Raw genomic sequence first — 19,603 nt, 5'->3', positions numbered from 1 at the left:
CAGGACTGGAAACTCAGACCTCCTGATTTCAGTGTAAGGTTTTCTCTCCAACTCCACTCTCCCATGTTGCAGATCAGTATGAGTTTGGCCCACCAGCCATTGGGCACCCTGAAGGACCATCTCTCATATATGCTCCAGACACTATCGAAGCCAAAATGGATAGAATTGCCATTCTGGCATCCTCCCACTTTTCATCATCAAGGCTGTCCTTAAAGTTTATTCTTGGGATGGTTCTGGAACAGGAAGGAACGCTGCACAGTGGTTGAAAATCCCTTCTTGGATTAAGACGACACTAACCTAGGTTACAGAAGAAGCAGGTTTAAAACCTTGTCGAAATTAAAACAAAAACAAAAACCTTGTTGCTGGGCGCCGGTGGCTCATGCCTGTAATCCTAAATACTCAGGAGGCAGAAATCGGGAAAATTGCGGTTCCAAGCCAGCCCAGGTAAATAGCTCCAAATAGCTCTCAAAAAAAACCATCACAAAAAAAAAGTGCTGGTGTGGCTCAAGGTGTAGGCTCTGAGTTCAAACCTTAGTACTGTAAAAACAAAAAACAACCAAAAATCACCCCGTCGAATGTCTGTCTAGTTGCTGTCATTGGCGATGAGAACAATCCCAAGGCCAACGGAGGGATGGAGGGAGGGAGGGAGGGAGGAGATATCCCGAAGGACAACCAGGTGCTGGTTTCTTCCCGCCACTCTGGTCCTTCTAGCTTTAGAGACTGAGCCTCAGCTCCTTCCGCAAGCAGGAAGCAAGTGCGCAGGCGCACCTCGGCTGTATTTGTTACTTAGGAAACAACCAATCAACGGTCGTGATGGTGACCAATGGGAAGCACGGACGAGCCGATCGGCGAATTTGAACGCGTGGCGCCGGACGGAGGTTGGCGCGGTAAGGGAGGGTGTGGGGCGCGCTCTCTAGGGTCCTAGGGCTCGGATCTGCCGGGGAACCCGCAAGCGAGCGGCGACACCGGCGGCTGGAACCCGCGGAGGGTAAGCTTTGGCCCATGGTGAAGCCAGTCCCGCGAGCGGAGACGCGCAGACCCAGCTGCGCCATGTGGGAGACTGAACCAGCCCTCTTGTGCGCTACGGGTTCTGGGTGGGCACTTCCTTATACCATGTGTATGAGATATCGGGACCCCTCTGGGCTGCAGTCCAGGAGCTAGACTGGGTCCTTGTATCTGCACCCTGCTCTTTGTAGGTCGGCTCTGTGAAAGGTCCGCTGCTCGGATGTGAGGAGGACCTGGGTCCTCCTGGGTCCTCTTGCACTCTAGAGCTGGAAGCCTGGGTAATGGAGTAACCACGCTCGTTTCCGCACTGGGTGCCATGGGCTGTAACTTGGGTTTGATCTGGTTTATTTACTGGGGCATTCAGTAAATATTGGTTTGAAGGAAGGAAAGGAGGAATGAAAGAACATCTGTGTGACAGATAAACGGGCCTCTGTTACTACTCCTGGAATGATTCTCCTTTTAGCTTTGAGCCTTTAGGGTACTGAACTGAAAAGAAAAAGAGTCTGGTCTGTGCCACAGATTTTAGTGAAATGGGTTCTTCTCTGCTGTGTGGTGAAATGCTGTATGTCGTATAATTCTAAGAACAGTGGCTAATATTTATTGAGTACTTAACTAAACTCAAATTCAAGTTTGAATGAACCCATTTAATTCTCACACTAACGATATGGCATAAATACTGAAATTATTTACAATTTACAGTTTTTAGAAACTGAGACACAGAGAAGTTAAGCCTAGCTCAGAGGAGAACTCTAAAATTTTCTTCTTCAATCCCTGTACGACTGTCAATGTATTCAGTCCTTCTCTCCCTGTTTTATTAGTGGAGTCTCCCACCTCTAGAAAGAGATTTTAAAGGTATCTCAATTTGTACTTTTTTACCTAAGGAAAAAATTGAACAAGGCCTGTGATCCTAGCTACTCAGGAGGCAGACATCAGGAAGATCGTGGTTCAAAGCCAGCCCCAGGTAAATAGTTTGCAAGACTATCTGAAAAAACCCATCAGGAAAAAAAAGGATTGGCAGAGTGGCTAAGTGGTAGAGCAAGTGAGGCCCTGAGTTCAGACCCTTGTACCTCCCCCCAAAAGCAAAACAAAAACTTAACAAAACTGACTTAAGAAGTTTGAACTCAGGGATTCCTACTTGTGAAAACAGGCATGCTACTGCTTGAGCCACATCTTCAGTCCATTTTGCTCTGGTTATTTTGGACATGGTGGTTTCTTGAACTGTTTGCTTGAGCTGGCCTCAAACTGGAATTATGACCATGTTGAGTTTATCTCAGGACTATAACAATGATTTAACACTAGAAAATGTATTAACACAGGGCTAGAGTTATAGATCAGTGGTAGGCGGATATGTTTACCATGCTAAAGGCACCAGAGAGAGAGAGAGAGAGAGAGGGAAAGAGAAAGAAAGAAACGAGAATTTATTAGTACAATTTACACATTTACAAGTTATAGAATACATTCCATTAGGCACAGACATAGAATTCAATAATCACTCATGATTTTTAAAAAGTATGCATTGGGAGCTAGAGATGTGGCTCAAGCAGTAAAGCACCTGCTGAGAAAGTGTGAAGCCCTAAGTTCAAACCCCAGTATTGTCCAAAAAAAAAGTATTGGGCTGGTGATGTAGCTCAATGGTAGGGTTCTTGCTTAAAACCAACAAGTGTGAAATAATAGGAGCATCTCCTAGAAAATGAGTACTACTTCTATTCAGTATTGTACTGGAGTTCTTTCCTGAACTGTATGACAAGAAAAATAAATTACAATGATAAGATTAGAAAGGAATAAGCAAAACTGTTGTCAGTTACAGCCTTATGGAGCCGCTGATGTAGTTTAGTCCTAGTGCACTTGTCTAGCATGTGGGAGGCCTTAAGTTCAATCCCTTGCATCTACCTACAAAAAAAAAAAAAAAAAATCCAGCTCCTTCCTTTGCACATCTATGCATAGGAAGAACCAGTGGTTATAGGACACTGTTCTGTGGTTACCAAGGTGAAGGCAAGCAGGAGTGGCCAAAGCCCAGAAACCCAGCTGAACGGGCCTAAGGATGGAGTAGTGCCTCTGGTGACCGAATGAGGTCAAGTTCTGGCCTTACTTACTTACCACTAGTACAATAAATTCCTTCCTGTGCCTCCGGTTACTCCAGAGAGTAACAATTGTATCAATACTCACATAATAAGATTGTTGTGAAATTTAAAGAACATAGTTTGTAAAGCACTTAGCACAAGAACACTTAGTACAGTGTCTGATACTCAGTAAAGCACTCAGTAAATGTCAGCTATAACGATAATTATTTAGACTTTTGGATTCAGACCCTGCTTTTCTCTGGCCTTTTTTCATTCACAGGACAAATACTATTCAGCATTTGCTGTGCACCCACCTGAGGGACACAGACTTTGTTGGAGGAGGGTCCTGCTCTCTTGGAGAATAAGAAACAAGTTGTGAGGGTGTAAAGCACAATGAAGGGGCTACCCCTGTAACAGAGCATCTGAGGGCTGGGCTCCTTCCCACCTTGCCTGGCTCGGCAGTGAACTAGCCTCTGGGTTTTAATGAGCTGCCCTGGGTTAGAAATAGGACATGACTGTGGCTGGCTGAGAACTCTGAAGATCTTATTAAAGAATCATCTTCCTTGTACTTTGGGCTGAAATGCTCTTTCCAAGCGAGGATCAAAGCAAACTTGACAAACGTTCTCTCATTAATCTCCCTGTTCCCCTGGGGCGGAGCAGATTGCTAGCTGTTCTCTCTGGCTCGGGGGAAGCTGATTTGACACTGATGCACTGTGGCTCATGGAAGGGCCTCCCCCTAAGTCAGATGCAGGACAAAGACCAGGACCTAGGTGTCCTAGGGGTGTCCATACCAAGTGTCACCTGCATCCCGTACCCTGTGCTCCCAGCACTGTCTCAGGAAGAAGGAAGACATCTCATTAGGCAAACAGACTTGGCCTCAGTGGCCCTCAGGAGGCAGAGAGGAGAGAACTGTAAAGGTTATGCGTGCTCCTTTGCCAATGCCCTTTTTAATTTCCTGCTTAGAATGTGAGGCTGCTCTGTGGCTCCTCCTCAGCCAGAACTCTCCCCGTGGGCAGCTGGGCTGGCCAGGAAGGCAGCCAATGTAGACCCACACATTCTATCCCTTTACTTCTCTTGGTAGAAGAGTGGGATTCCTGGGGGTGAGAATGCAAGAATGAAAGATGGGAACTCTTGAGGGTTGAAAATTCGGTACAGTCCATATATTTGTGTTTGCAAAATGCATAATGCAGTTCCATAAAGGGATTATAATATACAAACATAATGGGCTGTTACAACCATGTGATCATCAGAGTATAACGTTTAATATCATTATCAGGCAGGAGTGCAGGCTCTGCGGTCAGACTGCCTGGGTGGGAACGGGGCTCCATCACTCACTAGCACTGGGACTTGGGCAAGTTGCTTAACCCTCTGAGTCTCAATTTCCTCACTGAAAAATGAGTATAATAATGCTATCTATCTTGTGGGATTACAATGGAGATAAAATGAGATGATAACTCTAAGGTGCTTTGAACAGTCCCTGATATAGTGAGCATTTAGCTAATATGTTTATTATGACAATCTGATTGTTGGGACAAAAACTGAATTATACACATGTAATAGGATTATTGTTGGTTGATATCTTTCCCTTGTTTGGCATGGGGAAGAAGTTAAGTTTAGGGATGAGGGGATAGGAGTTTCAAATCAGCTCAATTCTGCCTCATTCCCCAAGGAAACCCACTTTTCTCCACGGAATGACCTTGGTAATTGTGTCCAATGTGCAGGACTTAGCCTTTACTAAGACAGCATTCATCTGTTCATCCCCCAGAAACAGCCTCTGATCCTTACCCCTGTTCTTATATCCCCAGAGTTAGGCTAACCTTTTCCACACAGTATCTGGGACTCCTGCATTCCAAAAATTCATCCCTACCTTTGGCAAGCTGACTCAAAGAAGAAACAAAAAAACCAGGTATAGAGGTGTGGGGAACCAGAAAACCGAATAAGCAGTGAGTGTTTGGAATTATTAGCAGGTCAACACTGGGAAATCTGTTGTGTCCCCCCTCTACATTAACAGATTAAAGGAGAAATAATGTGTGATCATTTTGCCAAGTGCTAAAAGCATTTGACAAAACTCAGCACCCCTAATGGGCAGTGGGGGGGTGAACTATAGAAAGAAGAACTAAAAATAGAAAGTAACTGTCATTATTTGCAAACTATATTATCATTTGATTGAAAGGCCTAAGAGAATCAATGGCAATCTATTAGAACTAATAAGGGAGTTTGGCACTGTGGCCAGATACGTGATCTGCATACAGAAATCCGAAACTTTCCCATATTCTGGCAAAATACGAATTTGAAAATGTAATTTTAAAAGGCACCTATTCACAACATAACAAAGACTGTGTGATAAAAGCTAGGAATAAAAGCTATCAAGAATTATTATGTGATACTCGTGAGAAAAATTATAAAAATTTACTGAAGATTACGAAGTTGTGAATGAATGGAAAGAGATACCAGTTCCTAGATGGGAAGATTCAATATCATAAAGATGCCAAGTCTTTTTATATTAATCTATAAATTCAGAATAATCCAAATTAAAATCTAGCAGGGGCCTCCTGGTGCTTACCACAGGCTGTGTTCTCACACTGACTGTATAGAAAGAGGAGGCAAAGTAAACCTACCCCATATACACCTCAGCCCAGGCCCTGTGCCTGGTCTGTATTGTGAGTTGGGAGACATGGGTTAAGAGAAAAAAAAAAATGTGGTAGGATTTTCATAGAGCTTCATAAGCCAATTTTAAAATCCCATGCAAGAGAAGATGTCCAAGAATAGCCAAAGGGGGCCGGGGGGAGGGGTGTGGGGGGGAGGGGTGTGGGTGGGAAGCAAAGGTAGATATATTACAGAACCCCAGAAATTACAATAGTGATGTACTGGAAAAGGAATAGACTTAGTAGAACACAACAGAGAGTTGACAAATAAATTCATGTTTCTATGACAATTGAGTTAAGCTAGATTTAACATTCCAAATTGGTAGAGAAAGTACTCTTCAGCTGGCAGTGATAGAGCGTCTGCCTAGCAAGCATGAGGCCCTGAGTTCAAACCCCAGTACCACCCAAAAAAAAAAGAAAGAATTGTCACAACGAATCCTCCCGTTCAACAAATATATCCTAATAAAAAGAAAATAATAGCCAGCCAGGCGCCCGTGACTCATGCCTATAATCCTAACTACTGAGGAGGCAGAGATCAGCAGGATGAAGATAAAAGCCAGCCCGAGGCAAATAGTTTATGAGACCCTGTGGAAAAGACCCAATACAAAACAGGGGTGGCGGAGTGGCTGAGGTGCTAGATTGCCTGCCTAGCAAGTGTGAGGCCAAGTTCAAGCCCCACTACTGGAAAAAAAAAAAAAAAAGAAAGAAATAGTCAAAAATGTACCCCAAGACACAACACATCAGAAGATGCTAAAAGGACGTTAGATAAAATTCTAAACTTTTCTAATAACAACTCTATATAAAATAATAAAATAATAGGAAAAATTATTAACATGATAAAGACTATCCCAAGCTAATTTCTGAATAGTCAGGCACTAAAGCCATTTCTTATAAGATCATCATTATTATGATTAATATAATGTTTACAATATAATATAATGTTGATAATGTAATTATCAACATTATTTTAGGAGTTGTAGAGCCTGGAATATATAAGAAATAAAATGGGTCAAGTGTGGTGGTCATACCTGTAATCCCAGCACTTGGGAGGCTGAGTGGGAGGATGGTGAATTCAAGACCCTATCTCAGAAATAAATACAGCTAGGAGCATGACTCAAGCAGTAGAGCCCTTGGTTGGTGTTTGTGAGGCCCTGAGTGAGTAACACACATACATACATGCAATAATTATAATTACTACTATAATTAATTATTATACCAAATACATTATTTATAATAGATAAATAGAATAGTTGGAATAAATATGGAGGGAAAAAAAGGTAAATTTTTTTCCTTTTCTGATAAATGAGTGCATACTTGGACAATCCAAGCAACTATAATTAAAAAATTAAAAGTAAATCAGAGTTCACCTAGCTAGACATGGTGTCATAAGTTTATAAACCCAGTACGTGGGAGTCAGAAGCTGGAGGACCATGAGTTTGAGGCCAGTCTGAGCTACATAGTGAGTTTTAGATAAGGCTGGGCTACATAGTGAGACCCTATCTCTAAATAAATAAGTTTGAAAGTGGTAGGTATAAGACAAATATCTAAAACTCAGTTGTGTTTCTCCATGCTAGCAATTACCAGCTGGAAATAGAAGTAGGGGAAGGTGTTCCATTCATAAAAGCAATTAAATCCATAAAATACTTGAGAATTATAATAAAAGGACAATTATATCTGAAAAGATAGAAAAACTATAAAATCTTATTGAGGGGCATAAAAAATATCTGAATAGGCAATAGCTATGTTCTTGCCTGAAGGGCTTAATGTAATAAATATGTGAATTTAATGCAATTTCAGCTGTAATCCCAACAGTTGTTTTTTTGTTTGTTTTGTTTTGTTTGCAGTACTGGGGATTGAACCTAGGACTTTGTACAGGATAATTAAGTGCTCTACCTCTTGAGCCACACCCCCAGCCCTTTTTGGCTTTCGTTATGTTTTGAATTAGGGTCTCCTGTTTTTGTCTGGGGCCAGTCTGGACTGAGATCCTCCCGCATAACTGGGGTGACAGGCATGCACTACCACGCCCAACTTTATTGGTTGAGATGGGATCTTCCTAACTTTTTTCTTTTTCCTTTTTTTTCTTTTGGTGGTACTGGGGTTTGAACTCAGAGCCTACATCTTGAGCCACTTCATCAGCCCTTTTTTGTGATGTGTTTTTTTCGAAATGGGTCTTGGCCGAACTATTTGCTTCGGGCTGGCTTAGAAACAAGGTCCTGATTTCTGCCTCCTGAGTAGCTGGGATTACAGATGTGAGCCCCTGTGCCTGGCTCATTTGTATTTTGTTTTTGAGATAGGGTCTAACTTTGCCAGGATTGGCCTTGAACTATCATTCTTCCTGCCTCTGCCTCCCAAGTAGCTGGGATTATAGGTATGTACCACCATGCTCAGCTTTTCCAGTAGGCTTTTTATTTTTGAGTCTGAGGAGGAGATTCTGAGTTCAGGATAGGACTGATAAAATTTTCCTTTTTTTTTACTTGGTACTGGTGAACAACTCAGGGTCTTGTGCATTCTAGACAAGTGCTGTACCACTGAGCTGTAGCCCTAGAACCAAGTCAAATAGCATAGTAAATACTTGGAAATAGCCAAGAAAATTATGTAAAAGACCAGTGAGAGATTCTTGCCTTACTAGATTTAATGCATGCTCTAAGGTAACATGGTAGGAACAGTGTGGTGTTGGCACAAGAGTAGAAAAATAGTTTAGTGGAACTAAGCTTTGAAACCCAGCATTGGCCCTCTGAAGACGCAGTTATTTGAATATGACGAAAGTGGTATTTCAAACAAGAAAGAGATATGTATTAGTAATGCTGGTAGCAGAATTCTTACTCCCTTGGGGTATAAAGTAGAGGCCAGCCATTGGGAAGATGGGGAGAGGGCAGGAGGGGTCAGCATTCAAGGCCCTTGAATGCTGAGGGCACCCCTGAGTTGGCTTGATCCTCATCTCCCTCATGTCTCTGCACAGGTGCTGCCATGGTGATGGCGGTGGAGGACAGCGTGGTGCAGGTGGTGGTACGGGTGCGGCCGCCTACCCCTCGGGAGTTAGAGAGTCAACGGAGGCCTGTGATTCAAGTGGTAGATGAACGGGTGCTGGTGTTTGACCCTGAAGAGCCCGATGGAGGATTCCCTGGCCTGAAATGGGGTGGCCCCCATGATGGTGGTCCCCCTAAGAAGAAGAGCAAAGACCTGACATTTGTCTTTGACCGGGTCTTTGGTGAGGCAGCCACCCAACAGGATGTGTTCCAGCACACCACACATAGCATCCTGGATAACTTCCTCCAAGGCTACAACTGTTCAGGTGATAACCTGAGCTCTGCTGGGTAGGATAGCAGCCTTGCCTCTCTGCTTCCTTCTGAGAGATGGATTTCTGTGTCTTCTGACATGTGTCTGCCTCCCCCTCAGCTGGGCGTGGCATTTGGAGGAGAGCTCTGGCCCATTGGTTCTCTGTAGAGCCCCCATTCATTCACTCTGCCATGTGAGGCATGCCACTGGGTGCTAGCATACAGAAGCTAATCAGACAGACATGTCCTTGATGATTGCAGTCTAGACAGGGAGAAGACGCTGGTCACAGAGCTCATACTCACAAGTGTGTGTTTATAAACCCAAGTGAGTGATTTGAGAAAAAGCCTTTATCAGAAGTGCTCCCTACCCTTGAGAAGGAAGGGTAGCCCCTATCCACAATGGACATTCCTTTACCCCGGAATCCACAGGCCTGTGGGGAGCCAGGACAGACACACACACAGAGAACTTGAAGGCTAAGCTTAAACATGGGGTGAATGGCAGATGTGGATGGCAAAGGAAGGGACTTGGGAGGAAGGCAGGGCTGAGCCTAGTAGAAATGTGTTGGTGGCTGCTGTAGGGGAGATGGATCTGACCCTGCTGCCACCTCCTCCCCATTCTGTTCTCTATAGTGTTTGCCTATGGGGCCACTGGGGCCGGGAAGACACACACCATGCTGGGAAGGGAGGGGGACCCTGGCATCATGTACCTGACTACCATGGAACTGTATAGACGTCTTGAAGCCCGCCAAGAGGAAAAGCGATTTGAGGTGCTCATCAGCTACCTGGAGGTAAGGCTGCTCCTGCTCTGGTCCTTGTCATCTCTCATTCTCACAGCAACCTGTGGAGAAGGTGATGGGGAAGAAGGTGGTAGGAAATGGATTATGGTCCAGGTAGAGCCCAGGAGGTGTAATTGTAGCGAGGGAGAGACTGCATGAGAAGGAAGCCAGCCCTTCCTGCTCTTATCAGCCAACATTGTTCTGCAAAATGCCACTCATGGCTGATGTCTCAAATGCACACCAGTCTCATCCTTCCCTGTCCAGCAACTTGACCCTTCCTCTCCAGCCTCTAGGCACGCAGGTGGTGTCCTGGGGAGGACTTTCTCAAGCCTATTCCTCTCTTCCTTTCTCCTCAGGTGTACAACGAGCAGATCCATGACCTCCTGGAGCCCAAAGGACCCCTTGCCATCCGCGAGGACCCTGACAAGGGAGTGGTGGTGCAAGGACTTTCTTTCCACCAGGTGTGGGATGGGGCTCAGATGGGTAGTCCTTTGCGGATCCCTCAGAAGGCAGTTTGGGGATGCCCTGGATGCTATTGCTGGTGGCGGTGGTGACAGTAACAAGGTTGGGGGTGACACTGGCTCTGAAGAACAGCCGTTCTTGCCAGGGCAAAATTCTGGTGGGGAGACTATAGCTCCCTCCCTGGGCATCTTCTCTGTAGCCAGCCTCAGCTGAGCAGCTGCTGGAGATGCTGACCAGGGGCAACCATAGCCGCACACAGCACCCTACAGATGCTAATGCTACTTCCTCTCGCTCCCACGCCATCTTCCAGGTGAGTGGGGCGATAGGCTAAGGCCTGAAGCTAGGGCTCCTGATGCCTAGCTGCCCCTCACTCCTTATCTTCTAACCTCAGATCTTCGTGAAGCAACAGGACCGGGTCCCAGGACTGACTCGGGCCCTTCAGGTAGCCAAGATGAGCCTGATTGACCTGGCTGGCTCAGAGCGGGCATCTAGCACCCATGCCAAGGGGGAACGGCTGCGTGAGGGTGCCAACATCAACCGCTCTTTGCTGGCCCTCATCAACGTCCTCAATGCCCTGGCTGATGCGAAGGTAAAGCAGCACAGTCCCCCACGGGACAGCAACTGAAATCCTAAACCTAGTGGTCCCTCCCTTCAACCCTGGGCCAGAGAGCTGCCAGGCTCTGTCCTGATCAGTCTAGTCCAGCTATCTCTTCCCCTACTCACTGCCCTCTAGGGTCGCAAGTCTCACGTGCCCTACCGGGACAGCAAACTAACCCGTCTGCTCAAGGACTCTGTTGGGGGGAACTGCCGCACAGTGATGATCGCTGCCATCAGCCCCTCCAGCCTGACCTACGAGGACACTTACAATACTCTCAAATATGCTGACCGGGCCAAGGAGATCAGACTTGCAGTGTGTAGAAACTAGGGGTGGCCTGCATGTGAGGGGAGCCCCAGCCTGGGAGGAGGCAGGGACAAGACCCAGACAGCTTCCTCAGATTCCTGACCACTGTCCTCAGGCAGAGAAAAGAAGTTTCCTGGGCTCTGTCTTCAGGGAGAGTGTTTGTATTAGGACTAACACTGTCCCTATCCTTGGGAACACTCCAGCTAGACAGAGGCAGGGTGTCCAGACTATTTTAGGTGGTAGTACCTACCATATTTTCAGTAAAATGGTGAAAACGCCCATATACAGTGGCCCAAACAAAAGCAGAGATACTCTGGTTTCTGCCATAACTGCTGGGCCTTCCCTCCCTACCCCTCAGGGAGCTCTGGCTCACTTTGCTGGCCAGCATGTCTTAGGGCCACAGGCAATCCTCTGCCCCTTGCTGTAGTTCCAGGCTTGTTATTAACCACTCTGGTCCATTTCCTCACTTGTGAGAGTGAATCATGGTAATGTGAGCGAGGATCCCTGCGCAGACCTGGGCGCATGGGAGGTGGTTGGTAAAAGCTGCTTTGAATGAACAAATCTCTCCCATGTCCCATCTCAGCTGAAAAGCAACGTGATCAGCCTGGACTGTCACATCAGCCAGTATGCTACCATCTGCCAGCAGCTCCAGGCTGAGGTGAGGAGCCCACCTGGGGAGCAGCCTGGAGTGTAGCCAGGGCTCTGTGTCTGACCCTGGTGTCCTGTGCTCACCTGGGGCTCTAAGGCTGGTTTGCTGCCATTCCAGGTGGCTGCCCTGAGGAAGAAGCTCCAAGTATATGAGGAGGGAGCCCAGGCCCCACAGCAGAACCTCCCACGGTCCCCCAAATTGGGCCTGCCACAACAGTGAGTTCTGCTGCCCAAACCTGCCCCACCCTTTGCTTGGCTAGGATGGGGAGCCATTCCCTCTTGTCTAGCTCCTGGAGGTTAGGACTCCTTGTCTGTGTTCCAACACCCAGGTTAGGTTGGTTCTCACCCAGGACCCAGCAACTGATGCCACCTAGAATGCCCTGTCTCAGATGGGGAAGAGGCACCCCAGCCCATATAAGCAACCCATACTACATACTCATCAGGAGGAGTTGGGTGGGTCATTGTTTCTCAAACCAAAAAGTCCCAATTGCTTACTCCCACCCTCAGCTGCTCCCCATTTGTCATACAAGCATTGCAGTGAACTCTACCTAGATGCTGCAAAGATCTTGCCCCTCCCTGCTCACCCCTCCTGCCCCTTCCCAGCCCCCCCTTACTGTCCCAGGCCTCCAGCCAGTCCTGCAGCCCAGAGCTCCATGAAGGGACTAGAGCCCTTCAACAAGGGAGCCTGGGGACAGAGGCCCAGGAACAGAGGGATGTGGAAGGAAACTCTTCAGGCCAGCAGCAGCCCCCACAGGACAAGGAAGAAAGCCATACCAAGGAAGTAAGTTTTGGGGTTGTGAAGCCTGGGCCCTGGGGGGAGGCTTGGGGCTAGTGGAATATTGTTCCACTAGCTTGTTCTCCACCTGGGTATCTTACATCTATCAGAACCTGTGTGTTTGAAAGTGGCTGGGACTAAGCAAGTCCCAGGACCTGGTCATTCTAGAAGCTGTCATTCCTACTCCTGGGGTAGGGAAGGACTTTAGAAGATCATCTGGCTGCTTTACCTATTCCCTCCTCCTTCCTCTTTAGGTTTCAACCCAGATGCCTGAGCCTAACCTCAAACCACCACTGCCAGGGTCCCCTGATCTGACCCTACAGCCTGAGTCAGTGGTGGACCACGTTTCACCACAGAAACCAGGCAGGGACTGTTCCAAGCAGTAAGTATCTTCTTGTCTCTACTCTCGGGTCCATGGTGGGACACAATGGGGCACTTCTGGGTTGGCAGCTCTGATTCTTAACTAACTGTCAAGCCCATTTTCATTAACATTCTCTTTTAGCTGCTTTCAACTCCTACTCTATTTACCTAGCATTCTCTTATTTATTCCTCCACAAAGTTGGCAGCCAACAGGCAAGGGAAGCAAAACACCAAATTCCATCCAGACACCAGCAAGCACCGAGTTAAAGCAGGCTGTTGGGGCTAGCACTTGGCTTTCCAGTCAGCAGCCAGGAGGGAGCAGCTGGGAGAAGCTGGGCATCAGGCAGAGGAAGGGCCAGCCTTCTTGAGAAAGGTGTTTCTCTTGCATCCTCATGGACAGATTGACTGTGGCTGGCTTTCCTCAAAAATAAACACAAACCTCTACCCAAAGCCAAAGAGGAAGAGATTTGGGACTATTCCTGGGCTTCATAAAGGATGCTGCTGTATTTTTTGTTTTCCCTTGGCCCCCAGTACATAAATCCCCTGCCACTTAGCTTGCTACTGCTAGCCCCACTCTGCCCTCCCCTGCACGCTTCACACTAGGCAGTGTATTTAAAGCTTCCGGACAGAAGGGCCTGTTTAATTTTATTTCTTGTTGGGGAGTGTCTGTTCCCAACTCAGCAAAAATGCTGTGGCCTGAATAATCAGAGGCTCATTATCTGCCAACTCCCCAGGGCCTAGAGAGGCAGGGATGCCCAGGTGGGATGTCCCATTGGCCTTCCAAGGAACAACCGTGGGCTCCTATGCTTGGTGGGGCTCTCTGCTTGGTGTCCCCCTTGATGAGGACATCAGGGTTCTCATTTCTGCTCTACCTGTGTTTTGTGGTCTCTTTCCCTACACATTGCTTCAACCTTGGTTATGATTTGGAGATCATAATCCTACTTCTTGGAGATGAAGTGCTATGATAGTCAGATGACCCAAATTATGAGGGGGTGCAAAACATTCTAGATCATCTCCAAATTTGGAAAAAACCTGGCTATCAGATAATCGAAAGTAATTTCTCTTTGACTTTAGAATTTAGAATCTTGGACCACCATGGCATTGAAGAGATCTGAGATTTTCCAGTTCAGTGGTTTTTCAAGATTTTTTTTAGTTACAAAATTCTCTCTTCACATGGAGTCTCATGCTGAGGTCTAATACATAACACAGACAAAACAGAGTTGCTCTATCTGATGAGTGTTTGAAACCTACTTTGAAAACTCCTGATTGAGATCAACTCCCCATTTGTTAACTTGAGACTTTGCCCAGAGTCACACAGTAAAAGGGACAGGACCACACCTGAGTTATATGACAAACAGACCCTTGCTTATCCCCTGTACACCCACTCAATAGTCTGGTCTTCTCTCTCTTTTTTTTTTTTTTTTTTTTTTTTTGGGTGGTACTAGCATTTGAATTCAGGGCCTCACGCTTGCTGGGCAGGTGCCCTTACCACTTGAACCACTCCACCGGGCCTATTCCAGTCTTCTTTATAATGTGTGGCTCAAGAAGATACAGAATGAGTTTCCACTGTGTCCTTTTTAATTTATGTCCTGCCTCCTCTCACAAAGCCCTGGAGGTGCTTTACCAAATGAGTTTTGGCCCTCTGAGCAAACACTGACTGAGGGCAGTGAGGGGGTTCAGAGATCTCCAGACAGGTAGTTACCTGAGGGTAAATCATTTGCCATGAATAATCCCCACCGAGGTAACTGTTTATTCTTTATTGTAGGTATGCCTCACAGAAAGAAAATTGACTTTATGTGAATCTAAATTTACAACATCAATAATCACATTACCTTAAGAATTTCCTTTAAATAGTCCCCCAGTGCATGTGAAATATGCGTTGATTTATACATACTTTTTCAGGTTCCCAACCATTAAATAGAATGCACAGACTAAATGTATTTTTTGAGGGTCTTCTCAGAGCCAAGGTCAACATAGCCCATCTTATTTAATTTTCTTTATCCTGATGAGGTAGGTGGTATCATTACTACTTTATAGAAAATAATAGGCCTCTTGATTTACAGTGTTTACTGTGTGCCAGATATTCTTTAAACATTCTGCTTATAAAATAACTCATTTAATCTTTCCAATAGCCCTCTGAGGTGGGTGCACTGTTATTCCCATTTTAAGGTTGTAGAGACTGAGGTTAACTAATGCATCCAAGAACACACAGCTGGAACATGTTGCACTGGTATTTGAGCAGGGAGGGAGCTAGCAGTGTGAATTGAGTGGCATCTTAACTATCTTACATTGCTCTGAGGGTAAATGAACTTATGATCACAATACTAATAAGTGGTAGAGCTAAAAGGAAACTCATACCTCCCAAGTCCAAGGTCACTTAGCTGGTCCTGTCTTTGTCCTGGGGCATAATAATAGCTGGAGCCATGGCTGGAAGGGTGGTGAGGCCAACAAACTAGTCTGAGGCGAGGCAGGAGGGAGGGAACCCAGCCTAGGTATGCTCTTCAACCACACCTGCAGTGATGGGCATAGGGGATCCCAGTGATGCTGGATCTAAGTAGGGCGGGGATCCCCTTCCCTCTGTTCCAGGTTGGTCCTACGTGTGCTATGCCTGGCCCAGCAGCAGTACTCCCTGCTCCATGCAGCCAACCTCCTGACCCCTGACTTGATCACAGAGTTTGAGAACCTGCAACAGCTGGTGCAAGAGGAGAAAACTGAGCCTGGGGCTGAGACCTCCAGGACTCCTAGCCTGATTAGGGAGGCCCCTCAGGCTCAGCACCTGTGTTCGGAGTTGAGTGAGTGTTACCTCTGCTCTGCCCTGTCTATTGATGGCATCACCAAGGCCCAGTTGGGACCAAAAGGTGGGCTGGGGCTTCACATTGTTGGGTTATGCTGTTGTAGGAGACTGGACCTCTGGGATTGTGGACTTTGGCACACAGAGAGGCCCAGTACCAATAGATCTGAGTTCAGGGGCCCCTTTGTGTCTCCAGTGTCTGCTCCTTCAGGCCAGTCCCTGATCTCCCCTCAGTACCCTCCTTCTCTCTGCCCAGAGCCTCCAGAGTACCGTGGCCCTGTGACCCGGACCATGGCAAGGCAACTGAGTGGCCTCATGCATACTCTGGGGATTCCAGCAGGGCCTGACTGCACCCCAGCCAAGGCATCCCGGCGGTCCATGGAAAAGAAGAAGAGGAGGAGGAAACTGAGCCCTGCGAAGCCAGACAGTCCTCCTGCCACAAAGCGGGAGACCAAGCGTCAGCGCCAGTCCTTCCTGCCTTGCCTAAGGAGGGGGTCTCTGCCAAAGGCCCCGCCTTTGCTAGAGCCCAGCACCCCCAAAGAGAGAAGGACCTCTTCCCCCTGCCAAACCCCTCGCTTCTGTCCAGCTACAGTGATCAAAAGCCGGGTGCCCCTGGGCCCTTCTGCTGTGCAGAACTGCTCCACCCCTCTCTCCCTACCTGCTCGGGACCTTAATGCCACCTTTGATCTTTCTGAGGAGCCCTCCTCAAAATTCGGTTTCCACGAATTCATTGGTTGGGAGAAAGCCCCTCAGGAGCTGAACAGACTGGACCAGCCCTTCATTCCCAGGTAGGTCTCCCAACCTGCCCCTCTCAGCAGAGAGTTGGGGGTCAGCAAGGGACAAGGGTGCTACCAAGAAGAGTGGAAGTCAGCCTGACTCTTGGAGCCGGAACCTTTGCCATCTGTTTCCCTTTGGTCATGGTCAGCTTTGCTGTCCAAGCCCAGAACAGAGTGCACAGTTGCCATGGAGGCACCACTTCTCTCAGGGTTCCTCCCTGTCCGTCCGTGCCTTAGATTGGCCAGCTCTGCGGGATTGCAACATGCTCACGAGTAGCTTATGGAACTCCAACTTGGGAAGAGTCACCAGTGAGCCAGGAATTAATGAGTCCATTCCTACCTCTTCTTTTTGTGACCCACTCTGAGTTCTGTGCCCCACAGGCAAATACCTATACCTGCCTCTTGTCCCCTCAGACTTTTCCTGCAGCACAGTACCTGGAATGGGGAAGAGGGTCCTGAGAAAACTTTCACTATCTTCTGCTGAGAAGATGGAACTGTTAACCTTACTCTCCACTTGAATGGCTAGGCAGGGGAACAACAACTAGTTCAGAACAGTCCAAGGTCAAAAACAGGTGGCAGACTGACCTGGGCTTGTAAGGCAGAGGCCAGCAGGCTGCCAACCCACAGCCCCATACCTTCCATGGCCCCTTAACCGGCTCTCAGTAATGAGCTCAGAGCCAGGCAGGTGGAAGGGTGAAACTGCTTGAACTCCAGTTCCCTGGACATACCAGAAACTGACATCTGGATGTTCTCCCTGAACAGGGCTGTCACTCAGCTGTCAGCCCAGACCAGGGGAGGCAGGGAGAGAGTCCACCTCTGAGCAGAAGGAAACCTCAGGTCATCTTGTCCATCCTCCTTACCCCCAGACTGGGAGCTGAAGGAAGGAAGAGTGTCCAGTGTCATTTCTTTTTCCTTCCTGATCTATCTCCTCCTCTCCCCTCCCCAGTGAACCTGTGTACCCCTTCACCATGAAGGGCCCCAAGCCTCCATCTTCCCTCCCTGGGATCTCTACCTGCAAGAAGAGGCGCACTGTGAGGTAAGGTCTGGGCGACGTGGGGGGCTGGGGAGAAAATTCTCACCAGAGCAGTGGGCACTGGTTGAGCACAGGCCTCCACCCAGTGTGTCTCTGGACCCCTTGGAGCAAGCAGCCGAGGTCTTGTGAGCAGGGCCATCAGATGGTTTTCTGACTGCAATTTCTTTGGCTTTTGCTCACTATCACAGGATCATCCTAGAGGTGAAGAGTTACAGTCCCCTATTCATCAGGGAGACATTCAGCATTCATTAGTTAATCCAGTGAACTATCCCCCGCCTTACCTCTACTTCCTCCCATGTCCTAAACTCCAGAAGGCTCTTCTCCCCGCCAGCTTCTCCTGTCCTCACATATGGCCTTGGAAACTCTTGCTAGTGCTCAGTCTTTGCTCCCTTAAAGCTTAGCTTCTAGCAATACCTCCCCGCTCCATGCATACCCACAGTCCTGAGCATGGCTGTAACCTTCCCACCGTCTTTACCTCCCTCCCTCAGGTCCTCAGTCTCCCGGGGCCACAGCCGCATTGCCCGCCTCCCCAGCAGCACCTTGAAGAGGCCAGCTGGGCCCCTTGCAATCCCAGGTGACTAGTATTGGGGAGTGGGGTGGCCATGCCACAGTGGCAGATGAAGCTGGATGTAGGAGAGGACAGGGTGGGCAGAGACCCTGATGAGGAAAGTGAGAATGGAATGAGAGGCAGTGGGGCTGTGGGACGGAGCCTCACTTTCTCCTTCCTCCTGTACCTCACTCCATCCACCTGGCCTGCAGAACCACCCTTGAGTCCCCACTGCCTTGTTGACCAAAGGATACGGAAGGAACTGATCGGTGCTGGGGGAGTGCTGTCAGCTGAAAGCTGCGTTGCCAAGGTGTCTTGACCACCAGTGTCTTGATCTGCCAGCCAGCCACTCTAGGCTGCACATCTCCCTTTGGTTCCTGGAGCTGCTGAAACCAGCAGCCCTGACCTGCCTTTCTCTCCTTAGAGCAATTAATGCCAACACACCTTTCTTGTATTAACACCCCTCCCCAGCCATTCATTCTTCTTTATTAATCTGTTATACTCAGCTTTTCAGTACGTATATACTAGTTCCTGAGTGTTAACCCTCTTGGCAAGGCTAGGAGCTCTTGGGTTCTGTATTCCACCCCTGGTGTCTAACACAGGGCTCTGCACAGTGATGGCCTCTGTTCAGTGGAGGATGAGAATGGGAAGGGGAATTGCTGAGAGTCCCAGTTTGGCTCTTGGCTGGTTTCTGAAAGGAGCATCTTCAGCCCCACTCATTCCCCCAGCCTGGGGTAGGAACCCCACCTTGGCTCCTGCCCTGGTGATACAGTTGATGATGGTGCCTTGATTTGCAAAGGAAGCCAGCTTTACCCATTGCACACATTCAGCCTACAAGGATGTGTAAGAAGAAAGGAATGCAGCCTTAATGCTACCACACAGGTATAAATGCTGGTTATACTAGGATTGATACGTCCTTCCGATACTTGATTTCTGCATATGTAGACACGGGTATATATACACATGTAGATATAATGTATTTTTTTTACTACAATGATTAATAAACTATCTCCATCCTTGGTGTGTTTTTCTCTGTACACCTACGTAGTATAACATTTCTTTCTCACCTTCCTACTCTTTAAAACTTCAAGAAATTTCTAGGGCTGGGGGGTATAAGGCAGTAATAGACAGATTGTCTAGCATGCGAAGGCCCTGGATTCAAAAAAAAGAAAAGGAAAGGAGAAAGAAAGACAAAACAGTATAGAGAACCACATCCACCCTGTCTCCTGCAGCCTTAAGTCTGGTCTAGGACTGAGCCTCATCCTTTGGAAGACTTTGCTTCCTGGTGGGTCAAGAAGTAGTCGTACCTGGAGGTTGGTTTCATGCTACCCGAGTTGCTGGGTAGTGCTGCTTTTGGATGGTCCCCAGGTCTGAGGTGAGGCTCCAAGCCAAGGCCCAGCTGGAACCCTGTGGAAACTGCTCCTGCCTTCCACCCCTCCGCCTGCTCCCTTGTATTATGTGACAGTTCAACATGGTTATATCTCTGTTCTCTCCATGAAGACATGGTTGGCTGAATGAATTAATAGTGTCAACAGAATTACAGGAGTCT

At 47.6% G+C, this 19,603-nt stretch overlaps 1 protein-coding gene and 1 non-coding gene across 4 annotated transcripts; both read left to right on the top strand.

Moving 5' to 3' along the window:
• The first annotated feature begins 820 nt into the window (after window positions 1–820).
• Window positions 821–19,262, top strand: Kif18b (kinesin family member 18B). Of its 3 annotated transcripts, XM_074045599.1 has the most exons (17): window positions 857–988; window positions 1,887–1,966; window positions 8,670–9,002; window positions 9,616–9,773; window positions 10,118–10,222; window positions 10,423–10,533; window positions 10,615–10,812; window positions 10,957–11,133; window positions 11,708–11,782; window positions 11,891–11,988; window positions 12,376–12,553; window positions 12,802–12,929; window positions 15,494–15,699; window positions 15,955–16,486; window positions 17,421–17,510; window positions 17,996–18,081; window positions 18,267–19,262. In XM_074045599.1, the coding sequence occupies exons 3-17, from the start codon at window positions 8,678–8,680 to the stop codon at window positions 18,371–18,373; spliced, it is 2,574 nt and encodes an 857-aa protein (XP_073901700.1). In that variant the 5' UTR covers window positions 857–988; window positions 1,887–1,966; window positions 8,670–8,677; the 3' UTR covers window positions 18,374–19,262. The 3 variants fall into 3 exon arrangements, with proteins under 3 accessions (XP_073901699.1, XP_073901701.1, XP_073901700.1); XM_074045598.1 differs by lacking the exon at window positions 1,887–1,966 and having other exon boundaries at window positions 821–887; XM_074045600.1 differs by lacking the exon at window positions 1,887–1,966 and having other exon boundaries at window positions 854–988.
• On the top strand, window positions 5,612–5,743 carry LOC141414473 (small nucleolar RNA SNORA51). The gene has a single exon (XR_012439500.1). It is a non-coding gene; the product is annotated as a small nucleolar RNA SNORA51 (small nucleolar RNA).
• Window positions 19,263–19,603: the final 341 nt, after the last annotated feature.

This window comes from Castor canadensis, chromosome 11 (genome assembly GCF_047511655.1).
Source record: "Castor canadensis chromosome 11, mCasCan1.hap1v2, whole genome shotgun sequence".
NCBI lineage: Eukaryota > Metazoa > Chordata > Mammalia > Rodentia > Castoridae > Castor > Castor canadensis.
Note: the sequence above shows the minus strand (reverse complement) of the source record. Positions and strands in the feature narration are given on the sequence as shown.